The sequence below is a fragment of the Rhea pennata genome, chromosome Z, assembly GCF_028389875.1.
Source record: "Rhea pennata isolate bPtePen1 chromosome Z, bPtePen1.pri, whole genome shotgun sequence".
Classification (NCBI taxonomy): Eukaryota; Metazoa; Chordata; class Aves; order Rheiformes; family Rheidae; genus Rhea; species Rhea pennata.
In genome coordinates this window covers 16,718,416-16,745,211 of record NC_084702.1, presented here as the reverse complement: position 1 = coordinate 16,745,211, position 26,796 = coordinate 16,718,416, and the positions used below count along the sequence as shown (strand labels likewise).

Genomic DNA, 26,796 nt, shown 5'->3' with positions numbered 1-26,796 from the left:
ATTTAACAAAAGATTATAATATCATTTTTGGTTTTGTTCTATTTGTATTTGATTTTTCTAAAGTGATTTCAATGTTGTTTTCAGCAGTAATAAAAGAATCTTTCCACTTAAGGATATTCAGAGAGAAGAAAGTCTTAATGTAAAACAATCTGAATGAAAGCTAACAGTTTAATAACTTCTAGTTTAAAAAGTCTTTAATTGCCCTAAATTATGGTATATCAGAACTTAGAGATTACTTTTATTTGCTGATGAATTTGTTCAAAAAGATAGCTTGTATTCTCAAAAGTAGTATGTAAAAACCTGTTTCTAAAGAAATGGACAGGAAGAAGCTGCAATACACTAAATATAGTACTCTTGTTAAAACCATAAGGTTTTATAAAAATGGGTGGATTTATTAGATTGTATTTTTAGGAGAGTAAGCATAACTATGAAACTTAGTTGAGGTAGAAGTTTTAGCAATTGTAGTTATTATAGATTCAGTGTAACACAAAGCTGCCATGCATTGGAATTGTTTGGTACTCAGACTTGTTCAGGTCATTACTACACATAAGACAAATTTGACAGTTTGTGTTCTTCACTGCAGTTTTAAGAAAATGCCTACATTTCAAAATGGAAGCTGACAAGCAGTTATGTTATCTGAAGAGTGAAGTATTTTGTTACTAGATTTCCTTTTAAAATGCCCTAGTTATTTTTGTGTTTACATAAACATTTCCATAACTTAGACATCATTTGATTTTTTTATTATTATTATTTTCTTAAATAAAAATGTATCTCTAGATTTTATTTTTCATTGTATGTATTTCAAGTGACCTATTACCAAATCTTTGTTTTTATTTGTTTTTTAGCTTATTTGCACTAATCTTGATGAACTCAGGGATTTAATCACAAAGATTGAGAATGAACTCAAAGATCTGGAGGACATTAAAAAGAAATCGGTATGTGACATTAAAAACTTTCTTTTGTATAGGTATAAAATTATCCCAGTCATTTGCTGAGGCCTCTTTAGGCCTGAAGGTTTGTACTTCAGTAATTGTATGAAGCCTTGCAATGTTGATACCTGAGGACTGTATTTATATTTTTTGTGTGTACTGCTCAGTTAACAATGTTATAAAAAGTAAAATCAATAACTGTATATAAACTTTTCAGTGCCTAAGTAAACCATGGGTGGTAGTAATACAAACACACTAACCCTTATACAGTATTAATCATGTGAGCATTCTTCCTTGAGGGCCAATCCAAAAAGCAATTATGGGACAGAGTTCTCATACCAGTACTTGCAGTGCTGGTCAGATCTCATGAGTAGATTCTTTTGTTTGTTATGATTCTTAACTCCTTTATCTTTGTAAGTAATTAGAGTTGCCTATAGGAAAGCATGCTATGTGATGGTAGATCTAAGATTTACATGCACGTTTTACCTAATATACCCCATCTACGATACTGTAGATGAAACCCCCAAAAGAGTAATAATTAGACAAGAGAATCCAGCACATTTTGGTATTGTAGAAAGGACTTAATCTCATTGAGGAGATGCCTGATTTTAAATACACAGAAAGTAGTACTAACTTAAATGGCCACCTGCAGCCAAGTTTTTTTAGTACTGATTCTTGTTCATACTCATCTTGTTTATTAAACCTTTGATCAGCACTTCTGTGGCATTTCTACAAACACTAGTAGCTTAAAATATCAATTTTTCCATATGTTAAAATTAGGCTGCTAGTTCCTGTGAATGTCTTTTGCCTCAAGCAGAAACAACTTTTTAATGACAGAAATATTTGGCAGGAAAGGAAATATAAGTTAGGACTCTGAAAGACCAAGCTCAATGCAAACACTTAGCCTAAGATTTGTTACAGCATGCCAAGTAGTAATAAGGGATCTCACTTGAAATTATTTTGGAGCTGCTAAAGTGCAGGTTGGTTTTGTGATGAGATTATAAAGAGGTTATTAGGCTATGTCAGCAATAGAGAGAAAATAGCAAAAAAAAAAAAAAGCATATACATCATCATATCAATAATTTTTGTATAGATGAGACTTTTAGTGCAAGTAAAACCATACCAACAAGACTTCTTCAAATGCTAAATATGTCATAATTGCTCTTTGGACTGAAATCTGATAATGTCATTATATAACTAAGTTGTATGACTTCACCAGGAATACTGTGTTTAGTTCTGACCATACTGTCTTAAAAAAAGGGGGGGGGGAAAGAAAAAAGAAAGAAAAGCTTAACTTAAGTGCAGAGAGTTGAGATGCAACTCATTCAACATTGAGAAGTTGTCTGAGGTAAGGACAATCATTCTGTGTGCTTGTATAAATATATCAGGTCGTGATTTTTGGTCTCTGTGTAACATTTCCATAACATAAATGTTTAAAGAAAAAAGATTAGGATTAATGACTTTAGAAGTGAATGTAAGGAAACAAAAAACAAACAAAAAACAAAAAAAAAATTGCCAGGAAGAAGGCAAACTGCATACTGTCTTTAAAAAAAGTAAGAACAAAAAGCTGTTAAATAGTCAACAAACTTTACTCGATAAAATGAAGTTTCCCTTTGCAAGGAAAATCATTAGAGTTGTATTTTGAAGTTGGTAACACCATGTGTAATTTGGTTAGATAATTTTGAAACTAGAAGAGATGCAGATTTTCGTTCTTTATCATATAAATTCTAGCAGAAATGACAGCGGCAGTTCCAGAAGCATCCAGAACAGTGGGGTTTTTTTTTTTTCAGTTTTTCTGACGTACCTAGTGTGTTAGGTTCTGTTTTAATTCAACCATGGAAATCTGACCTAGTATGGAAATTCATTTTTATGTGATAGCTCTTGTTTGTTATTAGGCTGTTCATGACCTTATTTCTTGTTTGGACCTAAAGGTGGTATTCTTAACTATTTCATGGAATCAATCTTGATTTTGTTCATAATAGTGACCCAGGAGAAGCCGAAGGAGTTTCTCTCCTTCATGATTAACTCTTGCTGATTCCAGTTTCTGTAGTTCTTAGCACATCACTGAGATATACCCTCAAGACAAGTTTTAAAACTTGCATTAAATGTTAATGTATATTAGAACTGCAGCTTGTCTTATGCAGCCTGTTTTTTTTGTTTGTTTGTTTGTTTTTTGGTTTTTTTTTTTTAGTCTTAACTGCCATTTGTTTCTCAGGAAGTCATTCTAGAGCATATAAAAAGAACTTCTCCAGAGCTTGGAAGTGCTAGCAGCTGTAATGAAAGAGCTGAGCTGTAAGAGTTCTTTAACATGAATAAATTTACTTTTTTCTCTGACAGCATTTTGTTGTTCATAGTTAGACTGGTTCTAGCTGACACTTTTCAGAATATCAACTTGAGCCAAGAAATTACATGAGAAATCTTTAGCCTAAATAAGCTTTATTTGGCAAGTTGCAAGCAAATTAGAACAGGGAAGGCCTTGGGTAATTTAAAAGGTAGGCATTACTACCAATTCCTCCTATAACAATCATGTAATAAACTTAGAGATTTTCACTATCCAGCTGAAAAATACAATTCAATCTCATATGCTTTTGTATAACTGTAATGCCTTTTGAATTAGGTGTGAATAAAATTGATCCGAAATAATTTTGTACTTTCACTTGATTATTGGCGAGTTTGTTGAAAAAATGAAGAGATTTGCCTTAGTGTCCTTGAAAGTAACTGTTTAGAGAAGAACATGTAATTTGAGCTCAATCCTTTAATTTTAAACTGAAGTTCAAATCAGTATTGCCTCTTGCGAGACTACTTCTCCTTTGAATCCTGGCTGTGGTTCTGATGTGAGGCTGCAATTTCACATGTGTTTTCAACTGACATAGGCCAAAATTGCTGCCAAAAAATATTTCCCACTCTCTGTGTTCCTGGCAACTTGTTGCATTATCTGTGCCACCTCATGAGAGAGGATAGCAAACTTTCTTTTAATGGCATGGTGAACTAAATGAGGAAGATGGTCTGGGATAAAATCCTGTCTTTTTTCATGCACTGCTGAGGTAGTTTTAACCCAGATCTGTATCCTGGTGCAGTTTATCATGCAGTAGCACAAATAACTTGTGCTTGTGCTGCTGCAGCTTGTAGGGTCATTGTGAAGGAAGGAACATCTAGGGGCAAAAGAAAATAACACTTCTTTTGTCAGGAAAAGTGCTGTTTTGTGACAGTTGAAACTGTATGGCAAATTACGATCTGAGCCTGGAAAGAAGTTTTCCATCTCTTGCTTCATCTGCTAAGCAGTTCTTCTCCTAACCACCTACTGTGATTCAAGGCACCTGCCCTATGAAACGGCTCTCGGCTGCAAGAGCTGGGCCTCTTCAGCCTGGGGAAGAGAAGCCTGAGGGGGGATCTGATCAACGTGTACAAGCACCTGAAGGGAGGGTGTCAAGGGGATGGGGAAAAACTCCTTTCAGTTGTCCAGTGTGACAGGACAAGAGGCAATGGGCAGAAACTGAAGCACAGGAAGTTCTGCCTGACCGTGAGGGGCAATTTCTTCCCTGTGAGAGTGACAGAGCACTGGCACAGGTTGCCCAGAGAGGTTGTGGAGTCTCCTTCTCTGGAGATCTTCAAGGCCCACCTGGACACAACCCTGTCTAACACGCTCTAGGTGAACCTGCTGAGCAGGGAGGTTGGACTAGATGATCTCTAGAGGTCCCTTCCAACCTTACTGATTCTATGAAGGCGGTGAGAATCAGTTAGATTTCTTTTCTTTCTTTCTTTTTTGGTGAATGACTGGAGGTCGGAAGGCTGAAGATGCAGGAAAGGAACTTGAGAGACTTGAGTCAAACTGAGGAAGTCTGAGTTCTGTATACCGTCTAGTAAAAGGATTGAGGGTAGCTTCTGTGTCTTAAGGAATGTGCTAAAGCTATAGGAGAAGCTAGAAATTGTAGCTTCCTGGTTCTCTGACCTAGCCTGGGTTTAAAAAAAAAAACAGCTGTGTGAGCAGCTCTGATGTTTGTTAGCTGCCAGTAACTAGTGACAGGAACTGCTTGAAGTCTGTGGGTAGTTTTATCCTTTTGCATTATGCAGTTTTGGAGCACTAGAGACAAAGGGAAGGTAGCGTATTGTAACTCAGGAGGAGTCCTCTAGAGGAGCCTTTTGGAAAGGTTTGGTTCCTTTAAAAAAGGAACAGAAAAAGGGCAAAGAATCTGAAAATACTTGTTTTTTAATCTGCCTCTACAGGAAGGTATGCAGAATAATGCTATATAGTCATTTTTAATGCTCATTCTACATGTGATTCTCAAAGAGAATGTCTCAGACTGCACGCGTTTTATCCTAAAGCTTACCTCAGAAAGTCAAATGAACACAGTATAGAGGTGAGACAAAAGTTTTCCAGGGCTAAAATAGCAGACCATTTTATTTCTGCTTCTGTTACTTAGTCTTGTTTGTATAGGTGTATTTGGCTCTGTAGTGCATCTGTTGCACTGACTTGTCATTAAGTGCTGGATATAGTCAGAATAGCAGTTTAGATTGCTGTCTAGTAACTGGTAGTTACTGGTAGATAGTTATGTAATGCTGCTTTTTTGGACACCGTGGAATATAATGATGGCTGTTTTAGTTACGAAGTTTATAGCAGGCCAACCCCTGGGAGATTTTGCAATTTAAAATTGGCAATGTAGCATGAAGCCCTCTGCTTTTTTATTTTGCTGTGGAAAAAATCTTATATATTTAAGGTAATGTAATTCTTGTTCTGTTTTAGCCTAATGTTTTCTTCCTCCTCCTCTGCCACAGAGATGCAGTATAGCAAATCACTCTGTGAATTAGGCTGTTCCATAGAGATATACTTAACTGTTTGATATCACAGCAGAACTTCAGCTTTTCTTTGATCTTTTTTTGCCACTATGTAGTAGGAAACGATGACAGGATTGCACATACTTGTGTCAGATAGAACTAACCAGCCTTGTCACAACCCAATTGACTTTACAAATAAGCATGTCACTACAAAGTCAGCTTAAAAAGTGACACCTGCAAAAAAGCTCAGAGTTCACTATCTCGATCATATTTGCATATTAATTGTCTTAGTTTAAATGCTGAAAGATTCCTTGTTTACTGAAGTACAAGACTTTATTTTTATAGCACAATTGGATTTGAGTTGTTCCCTGCAAGTCTGATTGGTAAGTGCATAGATATCTAGGGAGGGAGAAGGAAGGCTAGAGCCTGGAACTCCTCAAAAGACAAAGTTAAAATAGATGAAGGACATTATTCTAAGCAGGAAACCAGACTCTCCCTACAGGCAGAGAAAGATGAAACGAAGCGGAGGGGAAGGAGGGTCATCTAGTCAAAGGACACCGACCAAGTTCACAACTAACTAGGTTTTTGAAAGGAATATATTGAAGATGTTACTGTTTTGCAGATGTCTGTAACACTCCAGTGTTCTTGGCTTAGTAGTAAAAATGGATAAACTCATTTACAAAGGTTATGGGTTTTGCACTTTTCTAACACTGTTCTTGAAGATTTGTTCATCACAAGCCAGTGGAGTATTTTTGTCTATGGGTAGATTTATCTGTAAGCAAGTGGATCTCAGCTGAAGGCAAACTAAGTTTTTTGCAACCTTAAGCCTATGTCAAGTGCGGAGATGTATATTTGGAAATGCATCTGAAAATTCAGAATTAAAAACCAACAGACTGAAGTCAGAAATGTTTAGGACTGCGGACAAATTCATTTATAGGAGTGCTTAGGCCACCCAAAGGAATAAATTGGGCCGGTATAGAATATAATAAGGCGGAGAGGGGCGATATTCCAATAGGCTTGTTAAACTTGTTCATAGGAGTGTCCAAACTGAGAGAATAGACTGTTTTCTTATCGATGTGCTCCATGTTATTTTAAAATGAAATATATTAATATATAGCAAAAAAGTCCCAATTGCTCATAGGTTTCTAAAGCATAGGTTTCTAAAATATTTCCTCTACATATGGCAAAGGTATGGAAAATTTTTTCAGATGGGAACTGTGTTTTAGCAAGGCTATACAGGAACTTTAAGAATGCTCAGCAGAAATTCATGCAACCCTCCAGCAGATGAGCACTATTACTATTTTTTGTGATTCAGATACAGCTGGTAATGTGGAAAATCTTACCAAGTCTTCTCATTTGGACCCTATGGAAGCTTAACTTTTAGAAGGTTAAATCTTCGCTTTTTAGCACAAGATTGAGTTACTTCTCTTTCCCTGTCCCTCTCCTCCCTCACCAGTGAAATACGTGTCATGATTGAGACTTCTGGATGCAAAGAGTTGTCTGTTGTATTTCTTTGCATATATATTACTGCACCTACGTGCTAACAAATGGTAAAAAGGTGGAAGACAGGAGTGGCTTAAGGGAAGCCTCTTAAACATTTATTGTAGGGCAAGACTACACATAAGGAAAAGTATAAAAATAATGCAAGGTTTAGAGAAAAAATTTTGACAAAAACAGTAGGGCTAGATATGTGGAGTAAAAGAGGAAGTGGAGGAGCTAAGAAGAAGTGAAGACTGAGATAAAAATATATAAACATAGTGAGAACAACAGAAGATAGAAATAAAGAAGAAAAACAAATCATTGTGGAGATAAAGTTTTGAAGCATAACGTTGAATTTATTCATTCTTACTAAACAATTAACTGGTTGGATTTAGGCTTTTGTTTTAAACTGGAGATGTAGTAAAAGATCTTTGACCTAAGTCTATATTGGAAGACAAGATTTTAATAGACCTGTATATTCACACAGGTGTAATACTCATTTTCATTTGTAGTTTAGGTTGTATGTCATTGTGCATCGTGTTCTGTAATGTATCCAGCATGTTGTTTTTCCATTCTTTGTCATAAAACTTGATTTGCACTTCAGTCATTTGCACATACATGTTCTGTTACTGCTTTTTTAGTTTCCCTGTTTTCCCTCACCTTTTGAAAATGCTTGTGTGACCTCAAAATGTTGGATTTGGAGTCCGAAATAAGGCTTGTAAGTTCACATTTACATCCGTTAACTACTACAGTCTGTAATTGCTACTTTCCTGTAGTTCTAGGAAAGTTTGAGCATATGGAGCTTTTGGAAATCCAACCAGTTAATTGTTTATTATATTTTTTTATACCTTTCCTTATGTATAGTCTTGCCCTATAATAAATGTTTAAGAGGCTTCGCTTAAGCCACTCTTGTCTTCCCACTTTTTACAGTTTTAAGTGTGAAAATGCAGGTTTTACATCAAAGGCATAGATATGTGTTCCTACTTCTAATCTGTAATATTTTCATCATATAGATAGTGCTGTCTATTCAGAATGTTTCAGTGCCTTAGATTCTGGTCAATTTGTATATTATTTTTAAAAATCAAGCAAGACAGCACACACAGGTATAATAAAACAGCTAATTTTATGATATTCAGAGGAAGGTAGAAAAATGATTGTATATTGGGTTAAGGCAATGAAAAACTCTGCTATATGGAAGGGACTTAAATGAGATTCTTATTAGTTTAAAAGAAAACCAAACTGTCTATAAACAATTTAACGTAACACACAATGCCAGTTTCTTCTTGCATTGTAGTAATATAATTAATATCTTAAAGTTCCTCTAATGGTGAGTAAAATGTGACAGTTAAGTGCTGTATAATTTCGTTGTTATGAGTTAGTTTAAAAAAGATAGTGAGATCCAGCTGATAATCTGTGGTTTTTGACTTTAAATATGTGTCATAACTTTAAAATAAATGTGGGAGATAAATCAATGCAGTGACAATTATGCAACAGTTTTGCCTAAAGAAAATGAGCACATGTGGTTAAATATCTGTTTGAAGTGTCATTTCTTAGTAATAAACTAAATCATGAAACAGATGTTCTTAGTGGCAAGAAATTTGCTTTTTTAACTTTTACTCAGTTAAACTTTTCAGTTGAACTTTTTTACTAGTAAGGATTGGGGATGTTGTTTCTGGAAACAACTTGGTTTGATCAGATCTCTATGTCACGAAATTCAAGTTGAAGGTTTTCAAAAAAACAAAGTTTTCCAGCTGAAATAAGATGATTTACCAATCTTTTCACTTTTCAGTTTCAGGTAAATTCTGAATAATATAATTGATAAAAAGAGGTCATGAGTGAATATGTTTTATAATTCACTGCAAGTCATTCCTCTTGTCTGTTTTGTCCTACTCCTCAAATAATATCAGAGGTTTGCTATTGATAGATCACTTGTAATAAATCAAAATAATGTTACTGACAATAAAACACAAATCATTCACTTGCAGAAATTTTTATTGTAAAAGGGAACTTCTGGCTAAGCTTTATCAAAATGAAAACACTTCAAATTGTAGATGGTGGTCATACCATACACTTAAGTAATCTGATTATGCTTTCTTATTGAGTCAAAACTGCCTTTGAAGTAAGTGTCTAAAATTTTAGTATTTGGCCTATATGATCATTCAGAGGGGCATTCAGTCTCAATCCATGTCTGAATTGAAAAGTTATCGGTCTCTTTTCTTTAGGTATCTGATGTCCAAAGCAGCTGCAGATCACCAGCTCCCTCTCCGTGTGACATCACTAGAAAACGCTAGGCTGGTGATGTCACACATACTACAGAACCCCGCTGCAGAATGGAGCAGGCCTATTAAGGGTAAGGTAAGTTTTCTCCCTCCACCACCACCCCTTTTGAACAATATTGCATGGTTTTATAAGATTTCTAATTTTCTTTATTTTATGTCCTTAGGATATAAAGTAAAGATAACGGAAAATCTTATAAAACTGCATAATATTGTGGTTGTGTGTGTGTGTGTTTAAATACAAAACAAAACTCCCCTATCAAGTTTAGTCCTTACCCCATATATCCATATCCTGGCTCCAGTCTGCTTTGGGGTTCCATGATGAGTATGCCAGAATAACTTATGCTGAGGCATCACGGAGAGTGGAGTCAGCATTCCCTGGCTGCTCTGGATGTCAGAAACCTTGTTTTAAAAGGTAAGTTTTCAGTTCAGAATGTGATGAATGTCTCTCTTCAGTTTTATGAAAGCATTCTGCACGTTTCTAAAATATATTTGCAATTTTTTTAATTCAGTTGTAATTTACCATCATAGCTCTAAGCCACATTTTTATACTTGTTCTATATCTAGGCTGTTGTTTTGTTGTTTGTAGCATATGCTGTATTTCTGGAACTGAAATTGTGAATTACAGGCCATGTAAGAATGTAATTCTGTAGACAGTCATTCTAGGTACTGGGTATTTCTGTTTAATTTACAGTTTAAAAAAAACTAGCGGTTAGGAATGCAGGCTCTAAAATGTTACCAGACTTAGAATTAGCTCTGATAAATATAAAGGAAGCAGTTTATACATCTTTTAGAGCAAATGTTGAACCTTTTGTTCAGTGATATGGAAAGAGTGTTTTTATCTCTGAAGCATTACCTTGGTTTGCTGTCATTGCATAATTTCATGTTGTGTCTGTTAGTAAAAACCTGTTAGATTGAGACAACAACAGACCTAGAAGTCAGTGCATCCAGTCCTCGTCTCTGCATCCTTCTTACTGATGAATGGGCTGAAGTATGGAGCTGTAATACCTGTTTCTTTGAACCAACCCTAGTGTTCCTTCAGACTATTCCTTATGGAGTTTCCTGGACGGCCTTATTTTGCTTGCTTTGAGTAGAAGGGTTGTGGTTGTTCTGCTGTGGTCAACGCCTCCTGTGCCCTTACTTATTGTGTTCCATTTACTTGTAAATCCTATATCACATCAGGTCATGTTCAGAGATTTTGTCTTTCCAGTTCTAAGGAGTATCATGGACTCCTACAACTATTAGTTGGGACATTTGAAGGTCTCCCCATCTTGAAGCAGGACTATTACCACTGCTATATCAGGTCGTCTGTGGCCTCGCTAGCTGAGTCTTGAAAACTGGGAAGAATGAAGATTCCACAGCTTCTGTGGGCAACCTGTTCCAATGTTATAGCTTCCTAGTGAAACTGTTTCCTAATGCCCAAACTGAACCTCCTGAGCTTCAATTTGTGGCTGCTTTCCTGTGATACCATCTGATGTTACAGAGAAGAGTTTGGAATACAGTCATTTGGAAGGAGAAGCTTATGTTCTACAGACATTAATTGGCCACAGTGCAGTGCTAAAGCAGAGAGTTAAATCATAGGCTTATCAATAATTGATCTACTTTTTTTTCCCAGAAGAGCACAAGACTATATTAAAGAACAAAATTGCCTAAGGTAATGCTCGATTTGTAGTGATATCTCAAAGTATAAATATTTCTTATTTCTCTTCTTTTACTATTTAAATATTCAAGATAAATAGCAGATTTTGTATAATATTTGGGCTTTACAGAAGTGTCATATTTGCACAGAAAACCAACTGAACCACAATCATTAAAAAAGATCATTTTTTCAACATTTTTGGCTTGTGTTTTTTTTCAAGTAATTGAAAAAAAAACGACATCTAAATTTTCCAGAGATCATAGCTGTAGGATGTTAATTTCCTTTAAAAAGTGTCTCTAAAATGCTGTGGGTTTTTTGATTGTGTTTTTTAAGAGAGAAGAAAACCTGTAATCATTTTGTTCTTTCTTGAAGTTATAATGAATATAATAAAGTCCTGAAGTGTGTTTTTGAATAAGCTTCCAGCCTATGTCTGGCTGTTCAACACATGATACAGTTATTACTTCAAAGTTTACTCAGTGGTTCAGCTCATATTTATTTAGGTCATAAATACTCTATTTTTTTTCTACCTAAACCAAGATCTCAGCTTTATTCAGAGGTAAATGACTCTCAAATTTACTTTTTTGCTATTTTCTCTTACTCTCTAGTCACTTTCTATGTTTCTATTTTTTTCACATATCCCATTGTTTCCTAAATCCAATACATCATTTCTTTGTTCTTACAGTAATGACATTGGGTTATTGCCATTCTGTTTTTTATTTTGATACATTTCACTAATACTAGACATTATATAAATTTATCCTTCTAAAACTCTCTGAAAAAGGTTATATGTATATTTTGAAGCAAAACAGATCTGTGTTTTTTTTAAAAAAAACCCACTTATTCTGTTTACTGCTATTGTAAAAAGGTGATATGCCTTGTTAGGCTGCAATATATAACATGGATCTTTTCTGTGCTCAACAGCACCTTTTTGCTGCAGTACTTTACCTGTGCAATATGAACAGCCACAAATAGAGGAAATTTAAACGCAACTTTCTGACCAGTCTGTGTCCTCCACATTAACCGTTGTATGGTAATATGGCATCGTTTCCTATTTAAAAGCTTTGTTTGTATAGTTTTAATTAAAAAAATAAAGGAGTAGGCTTTAATTACATGTTGTGTAACATGTAACTGACAAGCCATAAAAAATAAAATTGTGTCTGGTCTTCAAGAAAGTATTCAGCTTAGCAGATCTTGCTGTGCAGTGGAAAGATCTGCTGGAATGAGTTGAAAGGAATTACTCCACTATCCATAGAAGGATCATTATTGTAGACTGCTGAAAAGCTGCTTTGTCCTGCTTGATCCAGCTTCTCCTGCCCTAAATTTTTGTGTGTGTGTTTGTTGGAATGCAGCTAGCTGTTAAGCAGATGAGCTGCACTAAAAGCTAAAGATGTGTATAAAATACAAGCAAGTTCCTTAGTTTTCCTTTTTTTCTGTTGTAGACTTCTGTAAAGCCAGTCTATACTCTATTAGCATCTCCTATGTAAGATGAGACAAAATCATAAGGAAAGTACACTGAGTTAGTAGAGTGGCAAAAGCACTAGACTACACCTCATCCCTTTTTGTAGCTACTCATACATGTGCATTGTTCTGTCCTTTATGTGAGTAACTTTATTCTGAAGTTATTGGAACAAATACTTATAAGGCATGTGTGTCTAAGTGAGACGTTTCACAGCATTATGTCCATCATGTTTTTTTCCAATATTGCATGTTGCCTGTTTAGGTGAATAACAAAGAAAACGTGCTGTGTAGGTGCATGCTGTTTTTCCCAATGCCTTTTATCATCAGCCAGCCTTTCCAAACTTAAAACATGAATTCTTCATGGAAGTTCTTGAGATTACATATTTTAGTTTGGAAGAAGAAAACTAATTATATGATTGAGTTAATCTAAATGTGTTTACATTAGCAAACAATGCCTGCTTCATAGTCTGTTACTTCGTAAATGATCAGTTTACAGAACTTTCCTGTATTTTTTTTTTTTAAAAAAACTTTGGATAAAATACAAACAAAAATGTAGTCCAAAATTGTTGAGTTTTTTTCTCCCTTAAAAGTGTAGTAAATAATAAATTATGTCACCATTTACAAAAATATATATTAAATGATTGTGAGTTTTTTGTGTAGAAATTTTAGCTTTAACTGTTAAAAGTTTGCATATGCAGCCAGTTTCTTTGACCTGAAAGGACTACTACATATCTTAGGTACTCCTGTAAGTAATTTTAAACACATCATGTGTTCATAGAATTCTGCTTCAGTTGTAAGTTTTAGCAGTCTGTAAAGAATATAGATCTTTTTATTATGGCTTTTTTAATTAGGACATTGTTTCTCTTGGGTATAAAAACTGTAGAAGTGTTAAGTTTGCTTTACAGGGTTAAGGGGAGATGCAGTTACGAAATAATACATGTCTAGTAATTTCTTTGTGTTGCATTAAAATGTATCAAGATGACTGTAGTGCTAGTACAGTATAACAAGAATTAGATGTAATGCAGTGATAAATTATATTTATGTTTGCAGGGAAGGTGGTATCATCGGAAGCAAGCAGTAAAAGAATTGCATGGTACGTTAATACGACTGCTTAATGAATTGTTACCATGGGAGCCAAAGCTAATGAAAGCATTTCAAAGAAACAGGTAATTAGCGGCTTTTCTCAACAGTAATTCATGAAATTCATTAACAGAACAAAAAATTACAAAACTTATTACACTTTAAAAACTAATCAATCTTATTTGTCTTCTAAAATAAGCCAAGTGAAGATACTGTTGAGAGTTGGAACAAGGTATTAGCAGTGCTTTAGTTTGAAGAGTTATGTGATGTTGCAAATTTGGTGATTCAAAATAAACTTGGATTTAATCTCAAAAAGTTTTTTTCCTAACACACTTCAGAATCCTTAATTATGCTTGTCCTTATAATTGTATCACAGCCTATCTGACACTTATTGCTGTTTGAGGAAAATCTGAAAAATTATATCTAGAAAAATACACCAGGGTGCTTTTGACATTTTAGATCAGGCTACTGTGCTCTATACTGCCTAAACCAGTTAAATTGGCCATCTGTTAAAATGTCATTCTGTGTTTTTCCAGCTGTATAGATTTGTATGTGTCTAGGATGAGGTGTGTTACAGAGACATGAGTATAGGAGTGACAGGGTTAAACCTAGTGAGGACAAGTATTACTTCTGAGATGTCCTTTAGCCCTTTCAAAATTGTGAAGGAGCATAGCATTGAATGGTATTTGAGTAGCACGAAGGTTTGAAAGGAACAGTTGCTTATACCTACTGATCAGACCTGTTCACTGACCCTGAGCATAAATTCCTTGAAAGAAAAAATAAAATTCCCATCCAGAAGCTCTAGTGCAACAGTGCTTGCTTAGTGTCCCTCTACAATTCTTGAATACCTGGGCTTAAAGTTCAAAATAGCCTGTTGCCCAGCCATCAAAGGGCTGGGTTTGACCCTGGTTATCCTCGTTGGGCCTGGTCCTGACTTGTGGATTGACTTCCTGGTTTGACTGTGGACTTCATCGCCACAAGTCTGCCTGGTGGTCTGGACCTTTGACTGAATCTGGCTGCCACCCTCAATCCTGCTAGCTTTGCTCTGGTACCACAAGATGCGGTCATGGGCTGCCGCTACCCTGCAGGTCAAGTTATCACACTCAGCTCCCTATCTCATAGGGAGCAGATCACCTTCACTGCACTCTGACACAAAGGACTTACTTTAACCCATAAACATGGGTAAGCTGAGGACCTTATTTTTAGTGTCTAAAAGTTGAGTTTAGATCTAAAGCAGGCACTACAGTCTGTTCTAGGTAAGGTTCTAATTACTAGCATTTGTTCATTCTTCTGATAATTAGTCCTCCTGGATATTTGGTCACTGCTGGCTGAACTCTGCAGTTCAATGTGTTTGTATGCTAAAATATCCCTAGATCTTTTCTAAATAATATAGAAGAAGAAATAGTGGAAGTAAGTAGCAGTCCAAAAGTATCAAGATAAAGATGCAGTTATTGTTGATGCTGTTTCTGAAGAGTGTTTAAATGGAGTAAAGCAGCTATGTTTTCTATCTTATGCACATTTTTAACAGTGTTACCCTATGGAAACAGCAATGGCAGCTGTTGTAATGGCCTTGAAATTAGAAAGTTATCTTACAGGAGAAAGGGGTACATCATGGTCCAATAGCTGATTCAAAAACATGATGCATTCCAGAAAACAAGATCTGCTTCTTTCTCTAATTAGAGCTTCAGAGGAATGAGTAAACTTGTTGCAATTAATATCTCTATCTGTCTAAGTACATCTGTCACAAAGAGGTGTAGGAAGAAGCAGAAAATAGAGGCGGGAAAAAAGGAATGGTCAGATTTGATTCAATCTTCCTTATTGTTAGAAGACTTTAGTATATAGGATCTGATTTTGATGAGGGAAGGAATGTTGCTTTGCTTTACATTCTCTGGGCTTTAGCGACTTGCAGAGCTTTTTTTAATGTGGCAACAAATACAAGCAAAAACATAAAAAAATTAAGTGTTTTTCTTCATGTAAAGTCAGCTGTGTTATTTTCAAGGTCTCGATTGAAGAAGGACTATGATGATTTTAAAAGACACCCAGAGCTTGATAAATTTACCAGAGAATTGTGGAGTAATGATGAAAGTGAAGCTGACTCTGGCAAAGACTCTTTTGCAGTAGTAAGCAGTAAATATTCTGAGTCTACAGAACATGTGGAAATTCCTCCAACAGATCACTCAGACAGTGGTAAGTGTCTATGGGAATTTGATAGCCTGAACTTGATTCAAGAGCCTACCAGTCTTTCCACATGAGCCTATGTCCTAATTTTTTCCTGAACTAGTAGTGTGACAATATTGGAATAGATTGTCTATTACATATATATAAAAATAAATTAAAAAACCCACCTACTGGCAGCAGTAAGTGAGAAGGTGACAGACATGACAGATGAGAATTCTGATGTGTGAAGCTTTTGCCATTTTTGTCGTTTATTATTTCCATGATAATATATGAGGTCTACTCAGAATTTACCTTAAACTGACAGTGGCTTATGTTGTTTTTTTTTTTTTTTAAAAAAAAAAAAAAAAAAAAAAAAAAGATGATGATGATGTAGTAGAGGTGATGAACACTGTCATCACCTCAGGGACTAATCTTTATAGCTGTCATGATAAATGCTTGCAAACTAGCATTTCACCTTCAACTGAATGCTATAACATTGTCATGGATGTATTGGTTGCAAACTTTTAAAACAATTTCTGTTTTAATATACTTGCAGAAGAAATGAAACTGTTAGAGATGAATTTACCTGCAGGAAAAAGCAGACTTCTGAAAAAAGACTCAACTGCTAAAGAAATGCAGAAGATACTGCCTAAGTCTGTTAAACGACAGTCCAAGCAAAACAGTTGTCTGTATCAAAGCACTCATGAGTGTTCACCAAGGAAGAAAGCTAAGCTGAGCACTAGTGAGGCTGTGATCCACAGTTCAGAAAGTAACATAAAGACAGACAGTTTGACTGAGCCAAAACAATTTGAAGCATCACCTCCAGAATCATCTTCCCTGGCAGATCCTGAAACATCAATATCGAACTTTCTGAAAGGGACCAAACCCATCCAGGCCTTGCTTGCCAAGAATATTGGGAACAAAGTGACCTTAACAAACCAACTGTCACCTCCCCCAGGCATTAATGTATCTACTTCTGAAAAGCAAGTTGTATCACCTTTGGAATCATCATCAGTAAAACCAGCACTGCCCTGCCAGACCAGTTCAAAGAATCCTTTACAAATGGTATACAAAATGCCAAATGGCCATTGTGTACCAATAGACCTTCACAACAGTTCTGTGAAAATTCAAATGCAACCTGTTACTGACCCTAAAACTGGAGAAAAAGTCATGCAACAAGTTCTTATTTTACCTAAGAATTTTCTCATTCAGCAGAAAGATGGAAAATCTGTATCGAAAGACATTCAGTCGCTGCAACAGGAGTCTCCTGAGCTGCACTGTACAAGTTTGCCGCAAGTGTCAAATGTCAATGTTTCTTTAACGCCTGTCCTGGCACCCACAAATCCTACCATTCAACCACCTAGTGCAATTTTTAACAAGAGTATTACACATTTGTCACAGATAACTGATCCTATGAACAGAACACAACCATTGCCCTCTATAATGTCATCAAGTAATTTATTGTCATCAGCAGTTAAAATGAGCCAAGCTGAAACTGACAAAACCAAGACTACAGTTTCAACTGCCACATTCCCTGTATCTTTGACTTCCCATACTATTTCCAGAGCTAGTCAGTCTTTGATATCAGCACCAACATTAAGTGGCTCTACAAACACTACTTCTACTTTTCATAGTCTTACATCACAGCAGGCAAGTGACTCTGTTGAAATTAGGCAAGAACTGAAAACCATGTGTATAAGGGAATCACAGTCCATTCTGGTCACAACACGAGGTGGTAACACAGGAATTGTTAAAGTTCAGACAAACCCAGAGCAATTTTCACCTAATAATTTGTCTTCTAGTTCAGTTTTCACTTATACACCTCAACTTCAGGCATTTTTGGTGCCAAAATCCACACTATCATCCTCTCCTCTTCCCTCCATAGCAACTGCCACCTCTGGTCTCCCGCATTTTGGACAGTCATCTGTTTCTGGGTTTGCCTCCTCAACAGCTTCAGCCATCAGCATTCCAGCTTTCCCTGCTGATTTACACCAGACAGTGGAGAAAAATCTCAAATTCACATTAGAGCAGCCTACTTATGGGGGCACTTCAGGTCAAGTAATAGAGAAAAACTGCCATGTGTCCTCTCCTCCTTTATCCTCCATTTCATCAGCTAGCACTTTGTCAGCAACTCCAAGTAGTCCTGTTAGTATAATTAGCATTGGACAGAGTAACACTGTCATTAATCCAGATTCTTTAGTACAGCAACAAGGTGATAGTAAAACTAAAAAATGGCCTCTTACACAGTCTGAGCTGAATTCAGCAACAAATGGAGAGGTAATCAGTGGTAATCCCATAAAAAAACTTATGTTAGTCACAAATCCACCTATTTTGCCCCCTTGTGGGGTGTCAGGAGTCAATATTATACCTTCACCAGCATCCACTGGTGTTAATGCTCAGAAATTAGTTTTCATTAATACTCAAATTGCCAATGGCCCATCAAACACTAACCTAATTGCAGAGTCATTGAAACATAACCTTCCTTCTTCCCTAAGCAAGACCTTTGTTAGTGCCACAGAGCAAACACAGTTGGTTCTGATCCCATCTACAGTAGGTGCACCAGTAAGGATAAATTCATCACCTACTGTTGCTCAAGTCAAAGATGTGAAAATTGGACTAAATATAGGTCAAACTATAGTAAATATTAAAGGCAATGCACAACAAGCTCCACCAATTAATGTGCTGCAGTCTGCCATTTCTAAGGGAGAAGATAAAAAGGGCATGGCTTTATCTTTGCCAGGTGGTGGTAGTTTGGTTCCTGTGTGTTCAAGTTTTATGAATCAAAGTGTTACATCCGTTAATGAGTCTATATGTGCTGCAACAAAAGTTGCAACTGCTTTTACAGTGACAGCAGCAAATGCACGTGTAGAATCTGTTTCAGTAACACCAAATGGGACTTCTTCTGGGACATGGCCTACTGTTTTGGTTGGTGGAAATGATACCTCAAGAATAAGGCCAACTCTTGGTAATCGACCATGTACGTCAAATACTGGAAATGCTATGGGTTTATCAACTGTGAAAACCGGTCATCTTGCTTCATCTGTGCTAATTTCAACTACACAATCAACAGTATCTCCTCAAAATTTACCATCCACTCTGCAGTTTCCAGTCATTAGCTTACCTGGATCTGTAGTCGCCACCCCTAAAGTGTTACCTACAGTTCCTCAGTTGGCAGCAGTTTCAACTCCTCCTTCAGTACCTCCTCCACCCACACTGCTTCAGTTTCAGTCATCAGGCATTTCAGCTGCTATGCCAAGTAATGCAAATATTCAAAAACCTCAAACTGTCTTGCCCCTTGCCTCACCAAATGCAGGCAAAATCATTAGTTTTCCCAGTTTTTCTTCCCTACAGTGCCAGCAGATGCCTCCCAATGTAATGAAACAAACTCATGCTCACACTTGTATTTCTAACATTCACATGTCTACAGCTTCACCAACTGTAACAAGCAAGGCAGGAGGTCAACTGAATGAACCTTGTATTCAACAGAAAATAGTCATTAACACCTGTGTGCCTTTGGCACCCGGAACTCAGATAATGATTAATGGTACTTGTTTTGTTGTTCCACCACAAGGCCTTGGAGCTGGCAGCCATGTTCTTCTTCTCTCTTGTAATACAAAACCAATTCCTCCTTTAACTATTAACCATGGTCAAGAGGTTCAAGGTGCCCCAATTGTTAATCCAGTAGCCTCAAAGATCACTCTAGCACCAAGTAATTCGTTAAATTGGCAGACATCAAAACATCCTTTGAAAAGCTCTACAAAAATTGTAAACTCCTTTGGATCTGCAGATGCTTTACCAATTGTACATGCAACACCTCAGATATTGAATACTCCAGCTAGCTCATCTACTCCACCATCTGTAACAACAGTGTCTATGTCTTCAATGATAAAATCCCCTGCTAATGTTTTAGCTACGTCTTCTGTGGTTCAGACTGGGAACTCTCAGTTACCAAGTAACACTTCAGTGTTTCACTTAGACACATCTATAAAAAAATTGTTGGTCAGTCCAGAGGGAGCCATTTTGAATGCTATAAGTACTCCGACATCAAAAGTTTCTTCTCTCTCTTCCTCACTGCCTCCTGTTGTAGTGTCCACAAGCAGAGATCCCACCACTATCTTCCCTAATCTTCAGTCATCTTGCCTTGATAAACCTGACAAAGCTACATCCTGAATTTAGAGCAAATGAGCCACTTCAAGATTTTGGGGCATTCTTTTGACTTAAGAAGTTATTGTTGTAACTGTTAAATCATTTCTTACATTGTTCGAAATGGTTGATTTACTTAAAATTACTTCTTAAAGTTATAGTTCTTTTTTGTTTACTTAGGAGGAGGAACAATATATTCAGTTTAAGTCAGAGATACGCTTTCAGAGCGTTGTTTCATAAAATGGTCAGAGATGACCAGTAAGTTCATAAACACTGTTAGTTCAGAGAAATCCAGCTTTTGCACATGTTCCATCTTAAAATATGGATAGTTTGGCAGTGTGTTTATGACTGTGTCTCCTTTTCATTTGTCAAATCTTATTTTTGTTTGTTTCTGTAAAAAAATATTTATGCATTGTAAAAATGCAGTTTATGGTATAAAATTGTACATATTCATGAATTCCTAACAATCTGTACTAAACTATATGTACAAAGAACTATGCTGTCTTATTTATGTTTTGTTTACATAATGTATAGTTTTTTAAGTATTTTAGTAACTCTGGACCAGTGTACTGTTCAGCAACAATGCAGAAAAATCTGCATACAATAAATCAAGTTGCTGCACTGCTTTGCGTTGGCAATAGTTTAAAAATGTATATATCTGTTACACTGCAGCAGAATACACACACACACATCTTTCTGTTTAATGCAGATGCATTCCAACTTGTGGAATTCTGTGGAATGAAATTATTTAATCTCTTCTTTTATTCTATGTAGTTTACATTTCACATGATTTAACAGGTGATGGAGGGTCTTTCTGATCCTCGTGGCACAGGTGAGGATGACCCATATCTCATCCACTCCTGTTAGATGTTTGCTTAAATCACCTAAAATCTTCAGTGACATGCTAAGGCTAAGAATGGTTTCCCAGTCACCAGACTCAATCACACTGATTACTCTTCAGGACAGCCATATTTTGTTGTATACCTCATGGATCTGATGAACAGTTCATTATACTCTTTTTTTGCAGCCTTACATGCATTTGTGCGTATTTGGAGACTGTAACCAGCTATCTCTTCAGTCTTCTGTTGAGTCAGAACATACCCCCCTTTTTTTTTTTTCTTTTTACCAGTCTTGTTTTCTAGAATTGTTTTTGGGATAGTCTTTCTATTGGTCTAAATCTTAATGAAGAGATAGTGTTAAAGCACTATACAGTACTAAAGGAGGCCTTATTATTCCTTTCAATAGAAATAATTCACATCATACACAAAACCTCTTACTCTCCCCTTTTCTTTTTTTCCACATATGCAATATATGTTGATGTAGGTTCAGCTTTTGATCTGCTAAAATCCTTGGGTCATTTTCTGCTGATCATCTGACTTTACAGGTGCCTGATACAGTGCTAACTGAAATGGAGAAGTCTTCTGGTATCTTTGAGATGTACACAGGACCCTTAGTGTATAAAGCACAAGTGTCTGTCTAGCAGCTCTTATTTTGTTGAAGGTGATAATTTTAGAAATGTTGTTTTAATATCTGATGATTTTTAATTACATGGAAGATCCAGTCTAAGGCTGAACATTTTTGTAATTTTTTAGGAACTCCAAAGGAAGATCTCAGAAGCACTCTTGAATGTTAGTTGCCTTTCTAATAGTTGTGGTTTCAAAGGGATTGAAAAGCTTAGATATCAGTTTTTAGCAGAAATCTGAGTTTGAGTTTCATTGAGAGGAGGTTGAAACTTTTGCCGCTCATCTTCTCAAGTTTTCTCCTTTCCCTACTCATTCTCTACACACAGTTTGGTTTATTTCTTGGACTAAGGAATAAAGCAATGGCTTCCTCCCACTGAGTCACCTTCCCAGCATACCTTTCTGAGAAGAAACCTGGTAACTAGATAACCGGGGGGGGGGGGGGTGGGGGGTGGGAGGAGGTGGGGGGAGAGAAGACTTGTTACCTTTCATAGATTTCTTTACTAACTAAGCAAAAAATTGAATTAGGGAGTTACCCCTTTCTGGATCAGTAACCTCTGTTTTAGCTTAAGGCTGAGAAAAATGAAAGAGGTCACTTTTTGGACACTAGACCTTTTATTTTAGAAAATAACTGCCTAGTATGCTTTACCTACTTTTCATACAGGCTTGATGTAATTGATTTTGGAGATACCTGGTAGTAAATGAGATGTATATGCTCATGTTTACAATGTTAATATTTTTTTGAATCTATCTCTATTCTGCTGTTAAATGCTACAAGTGGCTTCTTACTTGAACAGACAAAGGAAGATATAAAGTAGCAGTTTCTTCACAGACACTTCAGGTTCTCTAAAACCTTATGTACCTGCAAGAAAATTGTATTTTATTCCCATGTCACTGATAGAACCTTGAGACTGACTTTCTTGGATTTTTCTCTGAAGATACATGTTTTTCCTTTTCAGTGTTGTGATAGAGTGAATACCTACCTTGTCTGGAAAACTTAGAAGTAAGTTCTGCTGTTGCAGGATGCTCAGATGGAGAAAGAAATTTTGCATGATTTTTTATCTGCTGATGCAGGAGGAAGATCTATGCTATCAATAGTTCATTCTAATAAATAAAAAGTTTGAAAAGCCTGGTTGAGGAACTCAAAACTCAAGTCAATTATGTGAATGATTTATAGAAGTCTTCTGAATCAGTTTGATAATATATTTTGATATGACAGGCATAAATTTGCCACATGCATATTTAAAGGCATGTATTTCAGTTTGATTGTAATTTTCATGGACACTTCATGGACTCTTTGGACACAATATTTCAAATTCTATTGGATAATAGCTTGAGATCGCTGTGTAACGGACTTGGGTAATTGATTATTTTGTAAAATTCTAGTCTTTTTGCATGAACGTTCTCTAATAATGTAAATATTAGACTTTCTTTCAACTGAATATTAATGGCTTTTGCTAATTTGTTATGTCTTTTTCCTTCTTTGTACCAAATACATACCTGTAGCACAAAAAGCACTGTAATAAAGTAGGTTACATTCATAGAGGCAGTGAAAAAGCAGAAGGACATGCTTTTTTGTATATATATGTAGAGAGAGAGATACACACTGTGTATTTCAAACTTCAGAGAAAACGTTCTGACCTTTTCAGAGCTTGTGAAATGCATTGCATTCGGACAGAATGATTAATTCAGCTATTGTGTACAAACTTTGGTTTTATTAGTAACTTTCAACATTTTAGTTGGTGTCTTTAATTTGTTACTAAATGAACATGTTCTGTACAATAATTTTTCTTGACTGAGGATAGAAAATGGCATTTGTTTTGCATCACTGTTTAAATTAAGTGTTTTGATATCCATTTAGCCATGTGCTAACACTGCCATTTTCTTCTAGGGATTCTGCCTTTACTGTACTATAAGCAGTTGAACTACACATATTAAATGGAAATGGTATGTAAAATGAAATTAGAACAGAAATGTAACAAATTGCTTGAGTTTGTAATAATATTTACTACATTGAAATTTATCACGTGGTATGTTGAAATGTGTATAAATATAATTTTTCACCTTTTACAGATGGAGAAAATGAAGTACACAGTTATTGCAGCAAAATGGAAGAACTGGGAACAGTACCCTGTTTCCCCGACTCCCATTACAGCATCCTATTCATAAGTAAAGGTATAGATAACTGGATTATTGCTTTATTTTTCCAGATTTTTACCAAGGGAAAAAACGGATAACAAAATGAAATAGTTCTCAAACTGTTAGTAGCATTGACAAATAGCATTTGTTAAAATTAAAGAGTACAGGAAAAGAAGATGGAGAAGAATCCACTGTGACTGTGATTTTTGTCATTGTGTTCAGGCCTTGGAGCTTTGCTTGTCGTATTGATTTCACAAAAGAAAGACAATATCTTTCTCCAATTAGTTGTTCGTGTTGATTCATTCAATTTACTTCCACAAGTATAAAATCAGATTATTTTGGCTGTAGCTCATGGCTGTAGCACCTAGTGCCAGCGTATGTATAGGCATTCTGTCTGTGTATGTGATGAAGTTGAGACAGTCATTCCTCATTCTATCTTTTAACATTTGCAGTAATATATATATAAATCAAAGAGAGATTTGTGATTGGATATTGGTATATAGTCATAGGGTGCTATGGTGATAGTAAGAAAAGAGTGGATTTATGATAGAATCAGTTTAATTAGTATAATAAGCAGGACTTTCTAGCTTTAGCATTAATTCCTGGGGCAGAGGGCGAATTGCTGTACATCTGCTTCATAAAACAAATTTGTCAATATGCATTAGCAACATGTGAATACTAAAATTAAAAGAGTTTGTTCAAAGGTTGTCTGACCAGTAATTCTATTGTTTGACTACATGTTATGTCAAACATGCATGAAGACGTGTAAAGTCTTCAAAACATAATTCTTGCCTGAAAGGAGTGTCATTCAGCAAACTGATCTTGGAAGAATCTTTGGCACAGAGGCAAAAATGGGAAAGGCCTGTCTTAACATTTTTTTCTAAGATATTTGACAGCTTTATTGGACCTGAAATTAGAATGATATTTCAGTCCCCAAAATCCTTCAGCTGATGTTGCTTTGAACTTCAGTTGGAGTCCAAGGCCACGCTTTCATAAGAAAGCGACCTTCGGTATCTAAATCTAAGTTATTGCCTCTGCCACCAATGAAGAGCATAGAATAGGCAGGAATATTGTTCCCATGGTGAATACATGAGTGGAATCTCACTGGAAGCCCTTTTCCTCCTCCACAGACAAGTGATTGCTGCAAAAATCATGATCTTTTGTTCAAAAAAAGCAGTCCGTAGTTGAAACTGGGTCTCTCGGACACTTCAGACCATGGAATGCAAGTGACAAAGCCAGGCAGGGCAGTCCACTCACTCTAAGCACTGCTGTCTTGAACTGTGTGTTTGGCTTGGGATCCCATTGCTGTAATAACCAGTAGGGGATGCTTAATGAAAGAATAAATAGATCAAGTATGAGTTAATTTGCCACAGTATATATGCACACAGCCTCCAGCAATAATTCCAGGAGAGGTATGTGAGATGAAAGAACAGATTTTGCAGGCAGAGAATCAGATACTGGAAAAAGATAACTACAAAATGGAAGAAAAACACAGCAGAAGAAAAATAATTTAAGAATAATAATGTGGATATTCAGAAGCTAAAAATAAAGAAGCCTCAGGAAATCATTACATGGGGAGAGAACAAAGAATATCTACTCAGCAGTGGACTTTAAAAGCATAAAATTGGTCCTGTAATTAAGATGGGGGAAGAGGGGCAAAGAGAGGTGTCTATGTCTTAAACAGCAGGAGTTTTGAACAAAGAATTGACTGAAATGTCTTTCTTCTCTTTCCTGATGGTGAGGCCAAATTGAGAAGGTATAAAGCAGGCAGTCTGCATATCCTGGGGATTACCAATCTTAAATCTGTGTTGACACTAGAAATGTTCAGGACAATGTATCTGGAGTTATAGGAGTAATTTATTACAGGATATTGATCTAATAATAGAATCCACATCTGAGGTTAATGTTCAGGCAATATTCACACATGCCATATGATTTTGTTTTTACAACAAATTCCGAAGCATTTCTGAGATGTTTGTAAATGTGGCTACCAGATAGCAAGCCTGATGTTCCTGCTGTAAGCTCTGCAGACAGTGAATCTGACACTGAATGGAGCCTAAAAGGGACACTTGGATTTGCCTGGGTCTCAATAAGGGTTATTGTGGAGGATAACCGATGGTATGGAGAAATGGAAATTAACTACCTCTGCCATTATTGAAGAAAATGGTAATTACCATTACCAGGGTAAATGGGAAAGTGTATGCTATAGAATTGAAAGATTAGACCTTTCTCTTATAAATAATTCTCCAACTTCAACAAATAGCTTTTTTTACCTAACAGCTGCAGGGATGCAGCTAGCTAACAAGGTAAGTTCAAATAAAATAGCTAGAAAGGAGGAAGGCTGCTTCTCTGTGTAGCTAGAGAAAATAGAGAGATAGTGATTACAACATTCAGCAGAGCAGTCTGTTTCTCCAGTCCAGAAATGGGGGCTAGCTGAGCTGAAAAGACCTTACAAAGATAGGTACTGAAAGACTAACATACATATACGAGGGCATCACTCTGATGGACCTTAAACTGTTTTGCTCTTTAGTGGTATAGTATACCTATGAGGAAAGGAGAGAATAAAGCACATAGTCCAAGTGTGTAACTGGGGCTGTACCACTAAAATGATTTGGGGAGGCTGAAGGCACATCTGCAGAAGTGTTGTCTCAGTATTTGACCATGTGAGCCCAGCAGCAAAATGTATATCACTATCAGCTGGCAAGTGTATTTTTATAGGAACTTTTTTATAGGTTGCAGTAACTATAGCATGTAGCTTACATGTCAGCAGTTAAAAATGTGTTATCACAGTGGATTCTGCATTCTACTCTTTTCCTCGGGAAGTCAAGGTCCAGTAATCTTTCATTGAAGGGTTACAAGCAATGGTTCAGCTTCATCTGTCCTTCATATTTTCATGAGCCCAAGGCTATCAGGGACACTGCTGCCTGGAAGAACGTTGTCTTTTGCAGTGGTACCAAAGTAGAGGCTGCATGCCTTCTGTGATGGGATGACTGGATGGACAGATGAAAAAAGAGCAGTAGATGTTGTCTACCTTGACTTTATTAAGTGTTTTGGCACTGTCTTCCCTAGCATCCTCATAAGTAAGTTCAGGAAGTGCAGGCTACATGAGCAGAGAGTGAAGTGGACTGAGAATGGTTGAACAGCAGAGCTCAGAGGGTTATGACCAGTGAGGCAAATCTATTTGGAAGCCTGTAGCTAGCAGTGTTGCCCAAGGGTCAATGCTGGGTCCAGTATTATTCAACTTACTCATCAGTGATGTGGAT

General features: G+C 36.3%; 1 protein-coding gene across 1 annotated transcript in view; it reads left to right on the top strand.

Annotated features, from left to right (window-relative positions):
* The window catches only part of BRD10 (bromodomain containing 10), a 57,120-nt gene extending 36,604 nt beyond the window's left edge, over positions 1 to 20,516 (top strand). Inside the window, exons 5-8 of the mRNA XM_062599758.1 lie at positions 846 to 935; positions 13,605 to 13,720; positions 15,634 to 15,821; positions 16,348 to 20,516. Coding sequence (XP_062455742.1) covers positions 846 to 935; positions 13,605 to 13,720; positions 15,634 to 15,821; positions 16,348 to 19,961 — 4,008 coding nt within the window. The 3' untranslated portion in view covers positions 19,962 to 20,516. The remainder of the gene's footprint in view (positions 1 to 845; positions 936 to 13,604; positions 13,721 to 15,633; positions 15,822 to 16,347) is intronic.
* Positions 20,517 to 26,796: the final 6,280 nt, after the last annotated feature.